The following is a 21,697-nucleotide window of genomic DNA, read 5'->3' as shown; positions in this document are numbered from 1 at the left end:
AAATTGTTCGTGCTTACATATACACTGGATCATAACACGTTAAAACGAATAACTTTTTTGTTGTATCGTATATCCCCCGTGAGGTGCTCTGTCCTGGTTTTTCTTAACAGCAGATGAGCCACAGACCGAACACTGTTTAAAAGGCTCATTATTGGCTGATAAGTGCTTCTTTGAATGGACTTCACAACAACAATGAAGCACAAGAAAAAAGGGTGGTTGGGGAAACTCGTTGACTTGACTGAGTCATGTAAGAAAGTAGCTAAGTATTTGGAGAGAGAGTCATAAACCACAAAAAAAAAAAAAAATGCTGAAAGGTGCCGCCATTTCACTGTTAATGGCTGATTACAGTGTCAGCAGGATAACATTGACTTATCATGTTCATATCCACCGCAAATCAGCCTGAATGGGCCAAACTTTTAGAACTGGACAGATCTAATTACAGACCGAACTGTCATGTCTGAATTGCAGTTATCTTAAAATTATTGTAAATGAGCCCTCAGACTGCTTAAATAAATGTTTCCTGTAATATTCCTGTCACAACAGTTAAAATATGATTTTTTTTTCTGTGTTATTGTAGCTATTTAAACCAGTGTAAAAAGTGTTCAGTTTAATGAAACTTCACTGTGACTTAGTTTTAATACATATGAGGTACAGATACATACATATACAGATGAGGACGAGGAATAACACACTTAAAAAAAAAAAAAAAAATTGTAACAAAACTGCTGCCAATATAGTGTTCCAAAATGCTCACTTATGAGTTTCCATAATGGTTCAGATAGTTCCTTAGAAGGCAGCTGCCTATGCAGGGAGCAAAGCAGCCCTCTAGGTTTTAGAACCTTTAGACATTGCAGGTCTCCGTATCTTGTTTCTTGGAAGGATTTGGTGGTCGCTGTCCTTTGCTCTTTCAATTAACCTCAATTCAGAGTCTCTTTAGAATATGTTGGAATAATTTCCACTACCCTCAGATTTCAGATGGCAGCCAGGATCCTGAGAAGATCGTCATTGCTGACCCCCATGCTGACAGTCTGGTAGAGTGTCTGGACTCGAGGCCTGAAGGCAACCTTATCTACTCCATAAACTGCCGCCCGCCCTGGTACCTCTGCATTCTTCTGGGTTTCCAGGTGAGAGATGACTTGCAACATATGTGGCTTAACCCCCGTCACACGTGAAGCATCTTAAAGCTCACATCTCCTAAGCGGACAGGCCTCTCCTTATTTGAACTACTGACACCGGGGACCTTTAATGGCCTTTTAGGGTTAAACTGACAGCTTGAGGCTTGAGGCTTGAGGCTCGGTGCATGCCAAGAAAAAGTGAGTGTGTAATCATCCGGGTGGGAGAGTTGCCTTGAAGGGCATGATCAGGGTGACTAAAGATAAAGTTCAACTCTGTAATACCCAGGAATGCTGCCCTGACGCTTGGTCACTCCTGATATCTCACGAAATCTGCTCGTTTTTTACATATCCACTCTTTTTTGAGTTTACAGAGGCAGCATTGCCCTAATCACCTGTATATTGTTTACAGACAATGAGGCTAATTTCATTGACCCTTTGACTTCAGGTGCTTTCTTCTCCACATTTCAATATAAAATTAAATACATCAAAAAACGAATCACTCCAAGGCATTTAAAATTATAGTGAAAAATTAAAAATCCTTTATTCACCTGGCTTTACATTAAAAACAACTCACAAGTGCACTGACTCGTTCATCAGGGTGAAATTCTGACACCCGAAACTCCCAATTGTGTGGATTCTTGTTGAAATGACTGGATTTTACCCGCAAAATTTTGCCGAACAAGTACCTTTAGAGTTTGAGCGATTTTGAAAACTGTTTGGTTTTAGTAAACGTTCTTGGCCTTCACAGTTTCCAGTTTACAAAATGTTGCATCGCCAATGGTCTCTTTCACTCAAAACCACCAATTCTCATTAAAATGAATGACTTCTGGTTGCTTTGATGCTTGAAATCACCATGATTGCTGTGAGCACCTCAAGGCTTTGCTGCCACTCTAGACAGTATTATTCCTTCTTATATGCATCTGATGTTTAAAGTGAGGGGAACATGAGCCAAAATCAGGGTTCCCACGGGTCCTTGAAATCCTTGAAAGTTTGTGAATCTGATTAAAGCCCTGGAAAGTTTTTGAAAATAAACAAACATGGATACAGGTCCTTGAAAATTCCATATTATTCCCTCCAGTCCGCTAATGTGTTATTTTGCCAACACTTTGTGCTTACTAGCTTGCTTGACTTACGTTGCACATTTATGCGTTACGTTAAGTGTTTCCCACGTGAGGTACTTTGTGTTGTTCGTTGCCATGACGTTCACACGCACACGAAACTACTAAGATGGTACCTCAACGTTTCACAGACACCATGAAACAATTGCAAAAATAGGCTGAAACCGCTGAAACGTGATGACTGGAAAATGCAAGTTTCAAGATATTTGGCTCACCAAAGAAGATTACAAAGAATTGCTTGCCAGAAATCTAAAGGATGTAATGTTGAATTGCTTTGCTTGTTAAGATAATGTAAAGCCATGAGGCAAGAAAAACTTAATAGCATATTCATATATCTTAAAACTTCTGGTTACATGAGCCTAAGCTCTTTTCAATAAAATCCATACAAAAGTTAATATCAGATCATTTTAGAATACAGTGTAGTATGTACCAAATATTATTAAATTTTATGCAAAACAGAAATATGAAAAATATCAGATTTCTGTCATATGGCCAAAAATACAGTGAGGAAAATAAGTATTCGAACACCCTGCTATTTTGCAAGTTCTCCCACTTAGAAATCATGGAGGGGTCTGAAATTGTCATCGTGGGTGCATGTCCACTGTGAGAGACATAATCTAAAAAAAAAATCCAGAAATCACAATGTATGATTTTTTAACTATTTATTTGTATGATACAGCTGCAAATAAGTATTTGAACACCTGAGAAAATCAATGTTAATATTTGGTACAGTAGCCTTTGTTTGCAATTACAGAGGTCAAACGTTTCCTGTAGTTTTTCACCAGGTTTGCACACACTGCAGGAGGGATTTTGGCCCACTCCTCCACACAGATCTTCTCTAGATCAGTCAGGTTTCTGGCCTGTCGCTGAGAAACACAGAGTTTGAGCTCCCTCCAAAGATTCTCTATTGGGTTTAGGTCTGGAGACTGGCTAGGCCACGCCAGAACCTTGATATGCTTCTTACAGAGCCACTCCTTGGTTATCCTGGCTGTGTGCTTGGTCATTGTCATGTTGGAAGACCCAGCCTCGACCCATCTTCAATGCTCTAACTGAGGGAAGGAGATTGTTCCCCAAAATCTCGCAATACATGGCAATACATGGCCCCGGTCATCCTCTCCCTACCACCACCATGCTACCACCCCCATGCTTCACAGTAGGGATGGTGTTCTTGGGATGGTACTCATCATCATTCTTCTTCCTCCAAACACGTTTAGTGGAATTATGACCAAAAGTTCTGTTTTGGTCTCATCTGACCACATGACTTTCTCCCACGACTCCTCTGGATCATCCAAATGGTCATTGGCAAACTTAAGTCGGGCCTGGACATGTGCTGGTTTAAGCAGAGGAACCTTCCGTGCCATGCATGATTTCAAACCATGACGTCTTAGTGTATTACCAACAGTAAACTTGGAAACGGTGGTCCCAGCTCTTTTCAGGTCATTGACCAGCTCCTCCCGTGTAGTTCTGGGCTGATTTCTCACCTTTCTTAGGATCATTGAGACCCCACGAGGTGAGATCTTGCATGGAGCCCCAGTCCGAGGAGATTGACAGTCATGTTTAGCTTCTTCCATTTTCTAATGATTGCTCCAACAGTGGACCTTTTTCACCAAGCTGCTTGGCAATTTCCCGTAGCCCTTTCCAGCCTTGTGGAGGTGTACAATTTTGTCTCTAGTGTCTTTGGACAGCTCTTTGGTCTTGGCCATGTTAGTAGTTGGATTCTTACTGATTGTATGGGGTGGACAGGTGTCTTTATGCAGCTAACGACCTCAAACAGGTGCATCTAATTTAGGATAATAAATGGAGTGGAGGTGGACATTTTAAAGGCAGACTAACAGGTCTTTGAGGGTCAGAATTCTAGCTGATAGACAGGTGTTCAAATACTTATTTGCAGCTGTATCATACAAATAAATAGTTAAAAATCATACATTGTGATTTCTGGATTTTTTTTAGATTATGTTTCTCACAGTGGACATGCACCTACGATGACAATTTCAGACCCCTCCATGATTTCTAAGTGGGAGAACTTGCAAAATAGCAGTTAAGAAGTTAACCAAGGTGTGGGAACCCTGCAAAATGTTCCACTTATTCGTCCGGATGACACATGGAGATCAAAGACAACTGGGTGGGGGGAGAGAAAGGGCAGGAAGGTACACAAGGGACTCGCATCGACGTGAGGTAAGATGATGTGCTCACTTTCATCTCTCCGGCATCACAGAGGGGAGGAAAAAGCATGGAGAGACCTGGTATTTCATGTCAGTGCAGACTCCCTTAGTGCCCCTGACTCATTTCTGCTTTCATTACCGCCGTTTTTACACTAATACGATCCCTCTAGGCTTATGAAATTAAATTCAATTTTGCCCGCTCTTGACTTCTGGGAAAAGGCAGCTGTGAAGGCATAAACCAGAACAATAAAACAACAGGAATTTAACTGTGGACAAACAAGTTTATTTCCTGTTTCTCCTGCTGTGTAAATTCTCTCCTGTGCATAGTCTCCGTATCCACACCATAATCTCCTGTCAAAGATGCTGAGCATTCAGCCAAGTTTTACTTTTTCGGAGCCCGACAAATTTATGAAGCTTACTGCTGAGAGTAAAAAGGGGCTATCAATTCACAACAGATTGGCCAACATCTGTCTTCCATTTTTCACACGTCTCCCTGGCTCAGTCAGGCCACATTTAAGATTTGCAACATTTTTTTGTGATCATCTGTCTTCCCTCGTGTCGCGCCCCTCATAAGGGGTTGTTTGTGGTGAACCTAAGCCCGGTGTCATCGCGTTTCATCACTATTTATTCCTGTTTCTTGCGTCACACAGCATTACATATTGGCGTTCGGTGGTATCCTGGCAATTCCTCTTATCCTAGCTGAGCCGTTGTGCATCAAAGAGAACAACTCTGCCAAAAGTCAGCTCATCTCCACCATCTTCTTCGTCTCAGGCATGTGCACTTTGCTACAGACCACCCTTGGGACCAGGTACTGGGATAAACGTTACTCAGAGTGTGAATAAAATACCTTGCCTGAAGAAAAAGTGCAGAAATCATAACTGATTTTACTATTTTCCTGTTTATCTCTGAAGCTTATCTCTCAATCTGTATTGTAAAAAGTGATATAGAAATAATTGACTTGATATTATGCCATTTCTAAGGTTGCTAATATTGTTTTATGAGTCTCCTAAAACCGGTTTACATGCATGCAAGGTCAAAAAACACTTTAGTTTTCTCAAAAATATTTATTTAATTTTACCTCATTTCTAAATGATTCATAAAGGACTCGTAACCCCTCCTTTCCGTGAGCCCTCACTGCTTGGTCAGATGGTGCAGTCCTTTGTGATTGGTCTGCCGTGTACAGCGCGTGTCGGAAACGAAACGCCCATGACTGGAGACTTGTCAATACATAGAAAAGATGGTATCGATTGTACCTTACCAATTTGAGCTGGAGTCTGATGATGAAACAGTTGAAGTGGCTGATCGACAAGAGACTGATTCGCAAGCATGACTGTAGCAGGACGTTTCTCAGTGGTAAGTGTCAAGTGTTGACAAGTTTGTGGTAATTATAAGATGTGATAGCACGTAGAACGTGGGCGGACATTATGCAAATGTGTTACTTTGTGACGTCCAGCCGTAACAGAATAAGATTCGAATTCCTGAAGACTCGTTTACTCAATTGCGAGTCGACTCCTTTTTTTTTCTTTTTTATAGACGATAACTTTATTTATCGTGCACTGTCGGCTTCACAACTTTGCAGATAGTTTATGTTCACATACAGCTACATGACGCACTGCATGAAAGGTAATATTCGAAAAGGCATAATAGGGGCACTTTAATACACAACCTGCCCCAATTATGGATTTTATTTTTTTTTTTTAATTACCTTTCATGCAGTGTTTAACACATCTCTAAGTGAATGAAAACATCCTGCAAAGTTTTAAATCTGAAAGTGCACAGTGTATAAAGTTATTGTCTCTCAAAAGAAAGAGTTGAACCCACTTGTTGGTTTTTTTCCGTTGGTCTGAATGAAAATGCGTATTCATTCTTTGCCACTAGGTGCTGCTTTTGGAGCAGTAAAAATAGCGGTTTTCCCGGTAACGCTGTACACAAAGCAGCACTGCACTCACAAATGCTGCTTTATCAGGTATTACAGGCAAGATGAAATGAAAATGAGACCAATCGGACCAATCAGCGCAGATTAGCTTCACGCAAAGGAGGGGTTTGGAAAAATGAATCATGGAGCGAATCATTGAGCGAGTAAGGTAAAAAAAATAATAATAATTGCATATTATAGGACAATGAAAGTGTGTTTTGATCTTGCATGCATGTCAAGGTGTTGTTGGGCCAAAACCAAAATATGAACCTTTCATTACCCATAATAGGGGCACTTTAATCACTGAAACTTTGATTTTATGGACAAAATTGCTGTGGTAATTGCCAAGTCACGTTTATTTTACTTATAGAGCAATTTAATTCAGATTGTTTCATAGCATCTTCACAGTAATATAATAAACAGGAAAACAGCAGTGGTGTAACATTACAGCTTCAATTTTAGTACGTCTTTCCTGTAACTCAGTCGAACTGGGTTCGATTCCCAGGAACAGCAGTGTGTAAAACATGTGAATGCAATGTAAGTCACTAGATTTAAGTGTATGCCAAATGCCTTAATGTTATATTTCAGCTCTACCAAAGACATCTGTCATTATTCAGGTCAAGTCAGTTCAATTGCGGAGACAATGTTACAAAACAATTTTTATCTAGCTATAAAGGAGCTCAAAAGAAGACAGGTCATACAGGTTTGAAATGACATGAGAGTGAGTAAATAATGACAGAGTATTAATACAACATACAAGTACCTTAAAATCATTCTGGCTCTGTTGTTTTTCAGCCAGAACATTTGCTTTTAATGATTTTTTATGAACTCTATAAGTCAATGAAAGGAATATTACATTGTTTTCTTTGACTACTGCCAATGCTTTTATGATAATACATAAATTAGGTTTGATGCAAAATCCTTTACGTCTTCTCAGGTTGCCGATCCTCCAAGGGGGGACGTTCACCTTCATTACCCCCACCTTGGCTATCCTTGCCCTTCCGAAGTGGAGATGCCCAGACACGAGTGCCACTCCTCACCTCAACGCCACAGATTCTGCAGCGCTCCTCGTGGATGCTGATGAGGTGTGGAAAGTCCGCATCCGTGAGGTAATGTAGGAAATATCACTTCAAAACTGATCAAAATAATTGCAGCATTCGCTTTATGCTGGAGTTTGAAACAAGCGTGGCTGTTCTGAGCTGTGAGTCATGTGTCAGAAGGAATTGTGAGTCACCAGTGACCGACAGAAGATAATGATCCACTTTGTGCTCAAATTATACTGGGTGATCTCATTCGTATGCATATGGAAAGTGCAAACATACATTTTTGTGAGTTTTAGAGACTTGCATATCTTTACAAAGCCTGGTCTGAAATGAAATTGCTGGAAGCTTTGTGAGCATGTTCAATCCTCAACGATGCTCTCATTGAACTTCCACATTTATGCATTGGTGGATGCTTTTGCTATCAATTTATGCTTAAACTGTTGATTTACGTACACAGTACAGTGAAAAAAATTGTGACATGATCATACATACATATACAAAAAGGATTCATAAATATATGCATGTCTCTAAAGAGATTTATATGTAGAATGGTTTGTTTTAGAAGCTGCCAATACAATGAAATTATCCATTTTAGTAATGTACAAAAACATATGTAAGTATGCAACTAATATTAATGAGATCATGTTGAATTATAAGTTGTCTGCTCATTTAAAATAATGAGTGTTTGCTATAAGATTATTAGATCATTTATATTTTATTAGTGTAGTAATTTTACCTTTTAACTCTCAGGTTCTTAAATGAGAAGGAGCAAAATTAATATTTATTATCTTTATGACCAAATATTTGAACTCAAGGGCATTTTGAGCTTTAAGGTTCATTTTGAGTCATACTGTAAAAATATGTTGGTGCTTTATATAAAATATGAAGTTAATTCAGATAATATAATCATTCACAGATTTCCATGGCAAAAACAAATAATTTTTTTTATGATGAAAAAAAAAAAGTTGAATACAGCCAGCCTGCACAATTTAAACCCTGCCCTTCCCAGTAAGATGAAAACACCTGACCATTATTGCTTTAGAACAGAAAAGATGTTGCCATTTTTTTTTTTTTTTTTTACCTTGTTTAATGAATAAAACTGAAAAATTTTGTAGATCCAGGGTGCCATTCTAGTGGCCTCAATGCTTCAGCTTGTTCTGGGCCTGTCGGGTCTCGTGGGCCTAGTGTTGAGGTTCATCGGGCCGCTGGCCATTGCTCCCACCATCAACCTCATCGGATTGTCGCTCTTCATCCAGGCCGGGCAGAAGTCAGGAGCCCACTGGGGAATTGCAGCTTTGTGAGTTACTGTGGAGTTATGGGTAACTTTGAGAGCCGAGTCCATACAGTAATTTGTATTTCTGGTTGTGTAGGGCTTCTGCAGACTATGCAATGCAAGGCCCCTTTAAAAACAAAACATCCTACAGGGTTGAGCCTTTGTCTGTAGAGATCAATCCTCTTTACTGTTTTCATTTACATGATAATACATCACTCAGATCCTTTGTTGAAAAATGTTGTTCATTACTCATCCTCGAGCATTCCTAAGAGAATACAGTAATGTTGGTAAGTTTTGAGCTTCTCGCCCCTCAGACCCTCCCTGTCCAGGTGCCTCAGAGTAAACAAAGGTTTAAGGCACATATGTTTGTGTCAGAGACTCATCAGGACACATAGTAAATGTCTCATCCTAAGCCCTGTAAATTAGATTTAGGTTGTGGCTTCTAGCAGCATTAATTAGTGTACAAGCGAAGAGATGCTATTAAAAAAAAAAAATTTTTGTGTGTGTTTGCATGGTTTTAATTTTTTTTATTGCTGATATACTTTTATTTGAAGTTCATTGTTACCTAATTATAAAAGCAGATGCTATTTATGAGGATTTTAAATTAAATATCACATTAAAACCAATCCTTAACCATAATCCTATTCCTCATTCTAGTACAGTCCTTAATCTGATCATCACTAATCTTAAACCTCTACTACAACATATAGAGTGTGGAACCCTTTGTTGCTGAAATGAATCAGAAAAATGCAATCAAATTATATTTGTGGTTACAATCAAATCAATATGCCTTGGTTACAATCAATTTGTAGGTTATTTACATTTTGTTCTTTAAGGTAAGATTACATTTAAAATGGTTCAACGTGGCAGATACGTGGAAAGAATTAGATTTTTCTTTGCTAAGACTGCGTTTACACTTGGCATTAACATGCGACCTGTATCCGGATGTTGTCCACATGCACATTGAAAAGATGAGTGTAAACGCACTTCTGATCGGAATGTTATGTGATCAGCGTTTCCCGGTCCAGAGATAGTCGAGGACGCATTGTGCTTGGATCTCAGTGTAATATAAACGCAATCCAGCCGTCGTACCTGCATTCACAGGTTGACGCCATGCAAAACCACACCCCCTCTCTCTAGAACTGTTAGAAGAACCCTAGGGCAGAGTGCTAGTGAGACTCATACACTTTTTGAGTTGTAAAATGTCCCGTGACTGAAAATGGTCGGTTATCCAGATTCAGTTGATGCTGCCAAGTGTAAACGCACAGATTAAAATAACTAGGATCAGAATTTTAAGTTACGGTATTTTAAAAGGAAGTATAAATGCAGCCTAAATCTACAAAACAGATAAAGTAATAGATTAAAATAACTATGATCAGAATTTTAAGTTATTTTAAAAGGATATATATATATATATATAATTAATAAATAAATATATAAATAAAATGTTTATTAATAAGTACAATTTATTTAAGTCTGTAATGATGTCTTCTTTCTACAGGACCGTTTGCCTGATCCTTCTCTTCTCCCAGTATTTGAGCAAAGTTAACCTTCCTCTCATAGCTTATAAGGACAAGAAGTGGAAAGTCTTCCAGTACCCTCTCTTCAAACTCTTTTCTGTAAGTGTATTTTATTTGTATTATATTGTAATTATATCTGTATAATGTAATTGTGTAGGTATGTCTACTGTGGCAACCAAAGGTCCGAGACCACTAGAGAAAATGAGCTCAGTGTTGCTTTTCAAATCGTCATTACAAATAATATAATTGCATAACAATTTAAAGTGCCCTATTATGGATTTTTGAAAATTACCTTTCATGCAGTGTGTAACAAGTGAATGAAAACATCCTGTAAAATTTTAAATCTGAAAGTGCAGTGTATAAAGTTATTGTCTCTCAAAAGAAAGAGTTGACTCTGAATCATTGAAACTAGTCTTTTTAAAATGAATCCCAAGTTGTTTCATGAAACATTAGCATATTGCCCGCCCACTTGTTGGTCTTTGGTCTGGATAAAAATGCAAATTCATTCTTTGCCACTAGGTGCCGCTTTTGGAGCAGTAAAAATAGCTGTTTCCCCATAATGCTTGTACACAAAGCAGCACAGCCTCACAAATGCTGCTTTATCAGGCATTACAGGCAAGATGAAATGAAAATAAGACTAATCGGACCAATCACCGCAGATTAGCGTCACGCAAAGGAGGGGTTTGGAAAAATTAATTGTTGATCGAAACGTTTGGGAGTCGTTGAGCAAGTAAGGTCAAAATAATTGCATATTATAAGACAACAAAAGTGTTTTTTGATGCATGCATGTCAACGTGTTGTTGGGGACTCCCAAAACCAAAATATGAACCTTTCATTACCCATAATAGGGGCACTTTAAGTGAAAAATTACATTCGGTAACACTTTATTTGGATAGTCCACTTTAGACATTCTACTAACAGTAAGTAACTTTGCAACTACATGTCAACTAGCAGTCATTAGAGTATTAGTAGACTGTGTGTTTAATATCTTCTAACACTTTATTTTGATGGGTCCACAACATACAACATACTGACTATGAGAAACTTTGCAAGTATATGTCAACTTATTCTACTAACTTAATGAGAATTAGTTGACATGTAGTTGACGTAGTTAAAAAGTTACTTATAGTAAGTAGAATGTCTAAAGTGGACTATCAAAATAAAGTGTAACCTTACATTCAAATGTAAATTTCTAAATATTGGATATGTCCTCATTTTACTTTAGTGATAGCATGTGCTCATGTTTTTCAAAATCAGTGACCTAGAAATAGTGCAGAAACTTATTCAAAAAATATATATTTTTTTTATATATAGTTTAAAATGTTTTAAAAACTTAATTTCCAGGATTAAATGGGATTTAAAAATCCCATTTTGATTGGGATTTGTATAAAGTGTCAAACTTTGTATATGTTTTACAATTATCTCATATAATTGTCTATAATGGATTAACTAAACAATAGAAATAACATATGGAACAGTTGACAATATTATTCTAAACGTTGAAATACATATGACTGCAAGGTTTCCACCGTATTATGTAAACTAGTCACCACTGATTACAGAGAAGATATGTGATCTAATCTGTCAAATGGGGGTTCTTCACTCTTGTCTAAAATGCAGTCTGTGAAGATTTTGTCAAAAGAGGTGTGGGAAGGGTTGGCAAAAATTGAGAAATGCCCCAGGCCCCAGGCGCTTGTCACATTTTACAAGCAACAGATAACAAAAAAATTGCTAGCATTGTTAACCTAAGCTCCTGACATTATTTAGCATGAAGGTGAGCCAATAAATCCAGCCTTTAAAGGCTAACCATTAAAAAGAGAAAAAGTACAGTACATTGTGAAATCCAAAGAGATAGAAAGCTGTAAGTTTATGTATGTTGTGTCTAATGTAAAGGCTTTATTTGGGATGTGTGGAGCCTGGCTGGTGTGCTTCCTGCTGACATATTTCAATGCCCTGCCCTCATCTCCAAATGAGTACGGCTACATGGCCAGGACGGACATCAATCTTGATGCAGTAAAAAGTGCTGCATGGTTCTATGTGCCTTATCCAGGTGAACCTCTTTAAACTATACACCAACATTTACATTTATGCATTTAGCAGACGCTTTTATCCAAAGCGACTTACATTGCATTCAAATTACAGTTTTTACATTTTATCAGCTCTTGCTTTCCCTGGGAATCGAACCCATGATCTTGGCGTTGCTAGCGCCATGCTCTACTATTTGAGCTACAGGAAAGCTTCCGAACAAAAGGAAAAATATAGGCATATCGGATATCGGCAAAAATCCAATATCATGCATCCCTACAACACAATATAATAAACATTTTTTAAAGTGTGAAATTATGGGTCTGAAACAAGGGTAACAATAAAATATTTACATAAAACCACAAAATTGGGTTTTTCGAATATTTTTTCGAAAACCTGCAGGGTTGCAAAAAAAAAAAAAACGTTTTTTTTTTGCAACCCTGCAGGTTTTCGAAAAAATCCGATATGCCTATATTTTTCCTTTTGTTTGGAAACAACACCAACACCAAGTCTTTCCTGTGCAGAAATTAGAAGCAAAATATTTTTAATTTTGGTTAGTTTTTAACAAGAACTTATTTGTTAGAATTAAATAAAAAAATAATGAAGGTTTTTTGACAGTACATTGAAGCTTTGAAAATAACTATAAATAAACTATATATTAATCGCTGCATTTTTTTCCGCCAGAAAGATGCAGTGTTAACCCTAACATTTTATTTTAAGATTTAACATTTGTAGATGGTCTAAAGCAAAAGTTGTAAAAATTCGGAAAATCTTTTAGACCTTATGATTTGTTTAAAAAATAAAACATATTACACATTAATGAATAAATCAGAATATATAAAATTATTTAATTTACAGGTGTTATGTTTGTGATGTTTTTTATGTTTTTTTATTTTTTCACGTAAGCTATAGCTTCTGGCCATTAAATCGAAACATACTCATTATTTTATGACATCAATTACTGCTTTATTTAATCAGAATCACAGTCTAAATGTTATTTGTGTAGGCTATTTTACTTTTAATTTAATTAGAAGTAGACCAACAGCGCCCCCTACAGATTAAAACTCCTTACTGAACAGGCATTAGGACCTGGGGGAGGCTGCCTCTGCACCTGCTATTACTGTTTACTCTACCACACACTGAACGCATCATTCTGTACGTTTTCACAGATTAAATGCAGCAATCCAAAAGAGTGAATCTAATCATCATTCAGACAAAACTTTGCTTCAAGAATGAGCCACACTGTTGATGTGATCTAAACAATAGCACACCCTGAGCACATGTGAATTAACATATTCCTCTTATCGACAAGATACTGTATATCGGCATAATTTTTCATATCGGGCCGATGCCGATATTTACATTTAAAGCCATTATTTTGCCCCCATTTTTCATGAGCTGAACTCAAAGTTCTAAGACTTTTTCTATGTACACAAAAGGCTTATTTCTCTAGAACTTGCACAATAGCAGGGTGTTCAAATACTTATTTTCCTCACTGTATATATATATATATATATATATATATATATATATATATATATATATATATATATATATATATATATATATATATATATATATATACACATATACACACACACTGAACAAATTTATAAGCATAACACTTTTGTTTTGCCCCATTTTTCATGAGCTGAACTCATGACTTTTCTATGTACACAAAAGGCCTATTTCTCTCAAATATTGTTCACAAATCTGTCTAAATCTGTGTTAGTGAGCACTTCTCCTTTGCCGAGATACTCCATCCACCTCACAGGTGTGGCATATCAAGATGCTGATTAGACAGCATGATTATTGCACAGGTGTGCCTTAGGCTGGCCACAATAAAAGGCCGCTCTAAAGTGTGCAGTTATTGCTGTATTGGGGGGGGCCTGGGGGGGCTGAAAACAGTCAGTATCTGGTGTGACCACCATTTGCCTGACGCAGTGCAACACATCTCCTTCGCTTAGAGTTGATCAGGTTGTTGATTGTGGCCTGTGGAATGTTGGTCCACTCCTCTTCAATGGCTGTGCGAAGTTGCTGGATATTGGCAGGAACTGGAACACGCTGTCGTATACGCTGATCCAGAGCATCCCAAACACACTCAATGGGTGACATGTCCGGTGAGTATGCTGGCCATGCAAAAACTGGGATGTTTTCAGGTCCAGGAATTGTGTACAGATCCTTGCAACATGGGGCCGTGCATTATCATGCTGCAACATGAGGTGATGGTCGTGGATGAATGGCACAACAATGGGCCTCAGGATCTCGTCACGGTATCTTTGTGCATTCAAAATGCCATCAATAAAATGCACCTGTGTTCGTTGTCCGTAACATATGCCTGCCCATACCATAACCCCACCACCACCATGGGCCACTCAATCCACAACGTTGACATCAGCAAACCGCTCACCCACACAACGCCATACACGCTGTCTGCCATCTGCCCTGTACAGTGAAAACCGGGATTCATCCGTGAAGAGAACACTTCTCCAAAGTACCAGACACCATCGAATGTGAGCATTTGCCCACTCAAGTCGGTTACGACGAACTGCAGTCAGGTCGAGACCCAGATGAGGATGACGAGCATGCAGATGAGCTTCCCTGAGACGGTTTCTGACAGTTTGTGCAGAAATTCTTTGGTTATGCAAACCGATTGTTGCAGCAGCTGTCCGGGTGGCTGGTCTCAGACGATCTTGGAGGTGAAGATGCTGGATGTGGAGGTCCTGGGCTGGTGTGGTTACACGTGGTCTGTGGTTGTGAGGCCGGTTGGATGTACTGCCAAAAAACTCCTTTGGAGACGGCTTATGGTAGAGAAATGAATATTCAATTCACGGGCAACAGCTCTGGTGGACATTCCTGCAGTCAGCATGCCAATTGCACACTCCCTCAAAATTTGCGACATCTGTGGCATTGTGCTGTGTGATAAAACTGCACATTTTAGAGTGGCCTTTTATTGTGGCCAGCCTAAGGCACACCTGTGCAATAATCATGCTGTCTAATCAGCATCTTGATATGCCACACCTGTGAGGTGGATGGATTATCTCGGCAAAGGAGAAGTGCTCACTAACACATATTTAGACAGATTTGTGAACAATATTTGAGAGAAATAGGCCTTTTGTGTACATAGAAAAAGTCATGAGTTCAGCTCATGAAAAATGGGGGCAAAAACAAAAGTGTTGCGTTTATAAATTTGTTCAGTGTGTGTGTGTATATGTGTGTGTATATATATATATATATATATATATATATATATATATATATATATATATATATATATATATATATATATATATATATATATATATATATATATATATACAGTGAGGAAAATAAGTATTTGAACACCCTGCTATTGTGCAAGTTCTCCCACTTAGAAATCATGGAGGGGTCTGAAATTGTCATCGTAGGTGCATGTCCACTGTGAGAGACATAATCTAAAAAAAAAAAATCCAGAAATCACAATGTATGATTTTTTAACTATTTATTTGTATGATACAGCGGCAAATAAGTATTTGAACACCTGAGAAAATCAATGTTAATATTTGGTACAGTAGCCTTTGTTTGCAATTACAGAGGCCAAACGTTTCCTGTAGTTTTTCACCAGGTTTGCACACACTGCAGGAGGGATTTTGGCCCACTCCTCCACACAGATCTTCTCTAGATCAGTCAGGTTTCTGGCCTGTCTTTGATTGAGCTCCCTCCAAAGATTCTCTATTGGGTTTAGGTCTGGAGACTGACTAGGCCACGCCAGAACCTTGATATGCTTCTTACAGAGCCACTCCTTGGTTATCCTGGCTGTGTGCTTCGGGTCATTGTCATGTTGGAAGACCCAGCCTCGACCCATCTTCAATGCTCTACCTGAGGGAAGGAGGTTGTTCCCCAAAATCTCGCAATACATGGCCCCGGTCATCTTCTCCTTAATACAGTGCAGTCGCCCTGTCCCATGTGCAGAAAAACACCCCCAAAGCATGATGCTACCACCCCCATGCTTCACAGTAGGGATGGTGTTCTTGGGATGCTACTCATCATTCTTCTTACTGATTGTATGGGGTGGACAGGTGTCTTCATGCAGATAACAACCTCAAACAGGTGCATCTTATTTAGGATAATAAATGGAGTGGAGGTGGACATTTTAAAGGCAGACTAACAGGTCTTTGAGGGTCAGAATTCTAGCTGAAAGACAGGTGTTCAAATACTTATTTGCAGCTGTATCATACAAATAAATAGTTAAAAAATCATACATTGTGATTTCTGGATTTTTTTTTTTAGATTGTCTCTCACAGTGGACATGCACCTACGATGACAATTTCAGACCCCTCCATGATTTCTAAGTAGGAGAACTTGCAAAATAGCAGGGTGTTCAAATACTTATTTTCCTCACTGTATATGTATATATATATATATATATATGTGTATATGTAGAAATAATTGCTTTTAACATTTCTTTTTACACATTACGACAATGAAAAGCATGCTTGAGACGACAAATAATTAAAAAATAGTAATATCAACAAAATATTTTATATTCAAATCAAGCTGTAATGTTCTCCAATTAAGTGTGGAAATCTTAATCTTGTTTTTTAAGATGAGTTGAATGCTAAATAAGATTTTTAGCTTTTGTAAAAAATTCTGGATTCTGGAATTTTACAAAAACATTTTCCAAAAATCTTTCAAATGTTTCTGCCACAGAATTTTATCTGACAAAAACAAGTTACGATGTGGTAGAAAGGAGATTTCAGGGGGGAAAAAATTGTTTGTCTAAAATCCACAGGCCCAAAAATTCCCATAGTTGAAAAAACATTTTATCTATTATCTCTTCACTGTAAAAATGCCAGAAGAAATAATCAAATTAATCTTATCATGAATAAAAATACCAACAAAAAGACAATGAGCAGTTTGATGCAAAGATGCATGGTTTCCCTGGAACTCATAAAAAAATAAAAAAATAAAAACATTTTGTCAACTGTCTGGCATTTATGAATAAAATACTGTATATCACATGAATGCTGATTTTCATAGTCAACGAACATGAACGTTAACTGTTTCAACAGTACTGTCACAGTTGTTTCCCAAGTGCTATTTGCCAGCTGTTTTTAAAAGACATGTCTGTTTAAAGAAGAATGAGCCTCTTGAATGGCAGTGTTTCTTTCTGAATCTACAGATGAGAGATACATCTGCTCCGAGGGCATTGGTGATAAAGTGACATGAATGGGGCTCCTCTAGTTCATCCTAAAGAATATTTAACAACTGTCATTCACAAACCATAGTTTGCTTTTGCTACCCATAAAGGTGTGGTGTATTAATGTCTAAGACAACATGCAGCAGTCAGGCTTACGATTCTTCACCCCATTTCAGCTTTTTTTCAATGGCTCCATTATATTAAGAAATGCTTTCAACACCCAATGCCCCTCTGCTATGAATCAGCTAGCAAATATATGTATTTGAAACAGCTTGAGGTTTCCAGCATTACACTGCACAGCAACCCATTTGACTTCTTTAGATAAAGCCTGTAAGTTGTACCACCCAGAGGCTTCCATGTTGGGGAATGTGGTATTTTAATCTTCAGATAGCTAATACAGGTTTGACTGCATCAGTGTCTGAATGTTACTGAGGACAATTCATAGTTTCGCTCGACTCACTTAAATCCCTTGAGACACCTATGCGCTTCAGGCTGATATATGAGAATAAAGAAGCATGGGCCTCCTCTCAGCCATTCACTTTGAATGAATGCAGATGTCTTTTGAAGCCATCCTCTGTCAATACATTATTAGATTTGATACACTATAATTAAATAAATGTATCTATGTTATAGTGTACAAAAATATATTTAATTTATATTTTTAAATAGAGGTAAAATCTTAGCAAAAGATATAGGACAAATTCTATGCTTTTAGTGAAATATTATATATGTATTATTTTACAAAAATATATACACAACTATACAAAAGTTTGGTGTCAGTAAATGTTTTTAGAAGAACTGTTTTCTATTTTAATATTTCAAAATGTAATTTATTCCTATGATGGCAAATCTGAATGCTTCAGTCTTCAGTGTCGCATGATCCTTTAGGAATCATATTAATATGCTGATTTGCTGCTCAATAAACATTTCTTAATAGAATCAGCAACAATTTTTCTGCTTAATATTTTTGTAGAAACTGTGATTCCTTTGTCAAATTAACCCCTCTGACCTTTCATTCAATTTGGCTTCGGCTAGTTACCAATTTAACTGTTATTCACAGCCTTGAAAAACACGCTTCCATATTACTCAGGAAGGCTGCTTAAAATCTGGTATTTGAGGTATTTATTTGATTCAAATCTTGTAGAATTTGGATAGGAGTCAAAGTAAACATACCTCTGTGACACTGTAACAAAAAAATAAAAAACAATTCAAAGGTTTCTTGAGTTTAAGTGCATTGAAAAATGATTTTCCTAGTAACCTCATAAATGTGTAGTTATGTATTTAGTCTCAGCATGCCAGTATAAAAACTATGTACTTATTATTTTTATTTCCATCATAAAGTATATACTGTTGCGAAGGAACTTAGCTCATCTCTTAACTTTTGTTTTTTTAGGACAGTGGGGTTTGCCGACTGTGAGTGTGTCGTCTGTACTGGGCATGATGGCTGGAGTACTGGCTTCAACAATGGAGTCCATTGGAGACTATTATGCGTGCGCTCGTCTCTCTGGAGCGCCTCCACCGCCCACGCATGCTATTAACCGTGGCATTGCGGTGGAAGGCGTGGGCTGCATCTTGGCTGCCCTGTGGGGTAGTGGTAATGGCACCACCTCCTACAGTCAGAATATCGCTGCTCTGGGAATTACAAGGGTAGGAGAGTTTGTCTGTTTATTGATAATATTAGCTATAACTATTATGAACTATTTACTTCTGTTGTACTTTAATAAAGCAAGTTATTTATTATTTAAACACTTTTATGTTACTATTCAACTAAAACTTTGACTCACCCGAAGACACACTTAAGTATACCACCGGTCAAAATAATATTTTAATATTTTTGTGGAAACTATGACACACTCATGATTCAATCCATGATTCAAAGGTTTGGGGTAAGTAAGAAAAAAAAAAAAAGAGAGAGAGAGTGCTTTTTCAGCATAGATCAAATAAACTGATCAAAAGTGACAGTAAAGACATTTATAATGTTGTGAAAGATTTCTACTTCAAATAAACGCTGCACTTTTCAACTTTCTATTCATCGAAGAATCCTGGAAAAAGTTTATCACCGTTTCCAAATGTTAATCAGCAAAAATATTATGTTTTGGTAATAAAGAACCATTATTAATACTTGAGCAATAAATCAGCATATTAGAATGATTTCTGAAGGATCATGTCACACTGAAGACTGCAGGAATAGCTGCTGAGAATTCAACTTTGCATCAAAGGAATAAATTACATTTTAAAATATATTAAAATAAAGAATACTTATTTTTTGTAAAAATTAAAGGATTACAGTTTAAAGATTATTATTGTGTAGGCTACACAAATATAAAAATGCCTACATGTCATAATGGATAGTAATTGCATGTATCAGAATTAGGCTACCTATTTGCTCATGCAAAGTCTGCTCAGTTTCCTCTTTGGAGACGCGTTCAGTCTTTGCGCTTTCAAATTCTGCCGTGTAAATAGCGAATTCGCCATGGTGCAAATGCAACTGGCTCTTAAAGGGAATGGGAAATCTCTGATTGGTTTATTGCACATTATGCCCAAAACACACCCATTACCCAAGGGGTCATCGGATGCAAAATTCACTTTTACATGTTTGAACTGAAATATGTCTTGGTGGTATGTGTTCACAACCACCCTATAATGATAAAAATTCACCCAATGTTTTTTTTTTTTAAATATCGATAAATCATGACCCCTTTCTAAAATCTAGCCGTTCTCAGATTCTTGGCTGTGTGACGTCACACAGGCCAAGGCCCCTCCCACGATTGTTGATTGACACTAACATTTCAGCATTGACCCGGCTTGAGTGAAATGTAGACAGTCCGCCATTGTTTCACCGCCGGAGTAGGTGTAGGCAAGAATGTCTCCTAAGTGATTGAGGTGTTTTGTTGTTGGATGTAATAATGAACATAGCAGTCATTGTTTAATCTCGACATCTGAGCTGCTGAAGACGCAGTGGATGCGCCGATCCCGATCTGCCTAAATGTGTCTTATGTTCGCGCAAATCATTCGTGATCCAGCTTCACTTCTAGAAGAAGTGAGTATAAGTTTTTTTTTTAATGAATTTTGCAAATCGCTTTTCCTAAGAATGTGCTAGTTAGCAGGTTTCATGATGAAAACGGCTAAAGTTTACAGTCTCTCAGAGAACTGCGTGTCACCCCATGGAGGGAGGAGGCGGGGTGAGCAGTGCTTATTAGCATTTAAAAGGAAATGCACCATAATGGCTTGCTGTGAACAGAGCTGTATTTGACAGGTTAAAAGTGTGTTGTTTTACACTACTATAGAGAAATTTGAAGTAAAGTATGTTATAGACTTTTCATCAAGACCTTAAAGAATCATGTCAACTTGTGGAAAATGGGCATCCGATGACCCCTTTAAGAGAATAGGGACAAACGTTTTAGACCATATGCTGACTGTTTTTCCTGTCGTTAAACTAGCAAAAGTGGATTCAGACATGCCCTAAGTGCACCTGTGCCTTGCGCTTCAAACCATGTGCTTACGTCGTTAAAATAGGGCCCTAAGTGTTGCCTTGTCAAACATCAATGACTATTTGTACCTTTTATGATCATTCCTGTGCATGAGTCTTCAGTGATGAAAGCGTCCCCTCTTCTCGAAAATCCTTCAGGTCCTGTAAATTCTTCTGGTTTCACAGCATTCTCTGCACTTTTGAATTCTTACCCATTAAGGACAAGTGAGGGACTTTTTCCACATCTGTTACAAGCAGCTTCAAGGCATCATTGGTGCTCGAGGAGGCAACACATGACATTAATGTCATTTTTGGAGGAATGTTTAAACATCCATTATGCAGCTTCTTCAGAGATTCTCTCTGTTTTAAATATTAAACATGCTAAGTTTTTTTTTTTACAGCTTTATCTTAATCTTTTTAAGTTAAGTCGTGACGTATTGTCAAGTATGGTGACCCATACTCGAAACTGGTGCTCTGCATTTAACCCATCCACACACAGCAGTGAGTAGTGAACAAATGCACACACACACGGAGTAGTGGGCAGCCATTACTCCAGCGCCCGGGGAGCAATTAGGGGTTTGGTGCTTTGCCCAAGGGCACCTTAGTCATGGTATCAAAGGTGGAGAGAGTGCTGTTCATTCACAATCCCCACCGGCGCGAGAATTGAACCGGCAACCTTCAGGTTAAAAGCCCGTCTCCCTAACCATTAGGCCATGACTACCCCATCATAACATTTTTATTTTAATCTTTTTTTTTTATCTGTCTCCATTTCATGAGAATGGAAATGGCATTCCCTGCATGTTCAGAAATGTTTTTTTGGTTGTTTGGTTTGGGTTTCATCACAGTGTTTTGGATGACTTTTCTTTTGATGGTGCCAG

The 21,697-nt window shown here is 37.8% G+C and overlaps 1 protein-coding gene across 5 annotated transcripts in view; it reads left to right on the top strand.

Moving 5' to 3' along the window:
* The window catches only part of si:dkey-106n21.1 (solute carrier family 23 member 2), a 33,734-nt gene that overhangs the window by 3,455 nt on the left and 8,582 nt on the right, over window positions 1–21,697 (top strand). For all 5 annotated transcript variants that reach the window (XM_058766315.1, XM_058766314.1, XM_058766316.1 and 2 more), the window contains 7 exons: window positions 969–1,124; window positions 5,046–5,203; window positions 7,248–7,419; window positions 8,469–8,650; window positions 10,128–10,245; window positions 12,040–12,196; window positions 18,744–18,997. In XM_058766315.1, the coding sequence (XP_058622298.1) occupies window positions 969–1,124; window positions 5,046–5,203; window positions 7,248–7,419; window positions 8,469–8,650; window positions 10,128–10,245; window positions 12,040–12,196; window positions 18,744–18,997 (1,197 nt within the window). The remainder of the gene's footprint in view (window positions 1–968; window positions 1,125–5,045; window positions 5,204–7,247; window positions 7,420–8,468; window positions 8,651–10,127; window positions 10,246–12,039; window positions 12,197–18,743; window positions 18,998–21,697) is intronic.

Source organism: Onychostoma macrolepis, chromosome 25, assembly GCF_012432095.1.
Source record: "Onychostoma macrolepis isolate SWU-2019 chromosome 25, ASM1243209v1, whole genome shotgun sequence".
In the NCBI taxonomy this organism is placed as follows: Eukaryota; Metazoa; Chordata; class Actinopteri; order Cypriniformes; family Cyprinidae; genus Onychostoma; species Onychostoma macrolepis.
The sequence above is the reverse complement of the archived record's forward strand: the minus strand, read 5'-3'. Positions and strand labels throughout refer to the sequence as shown.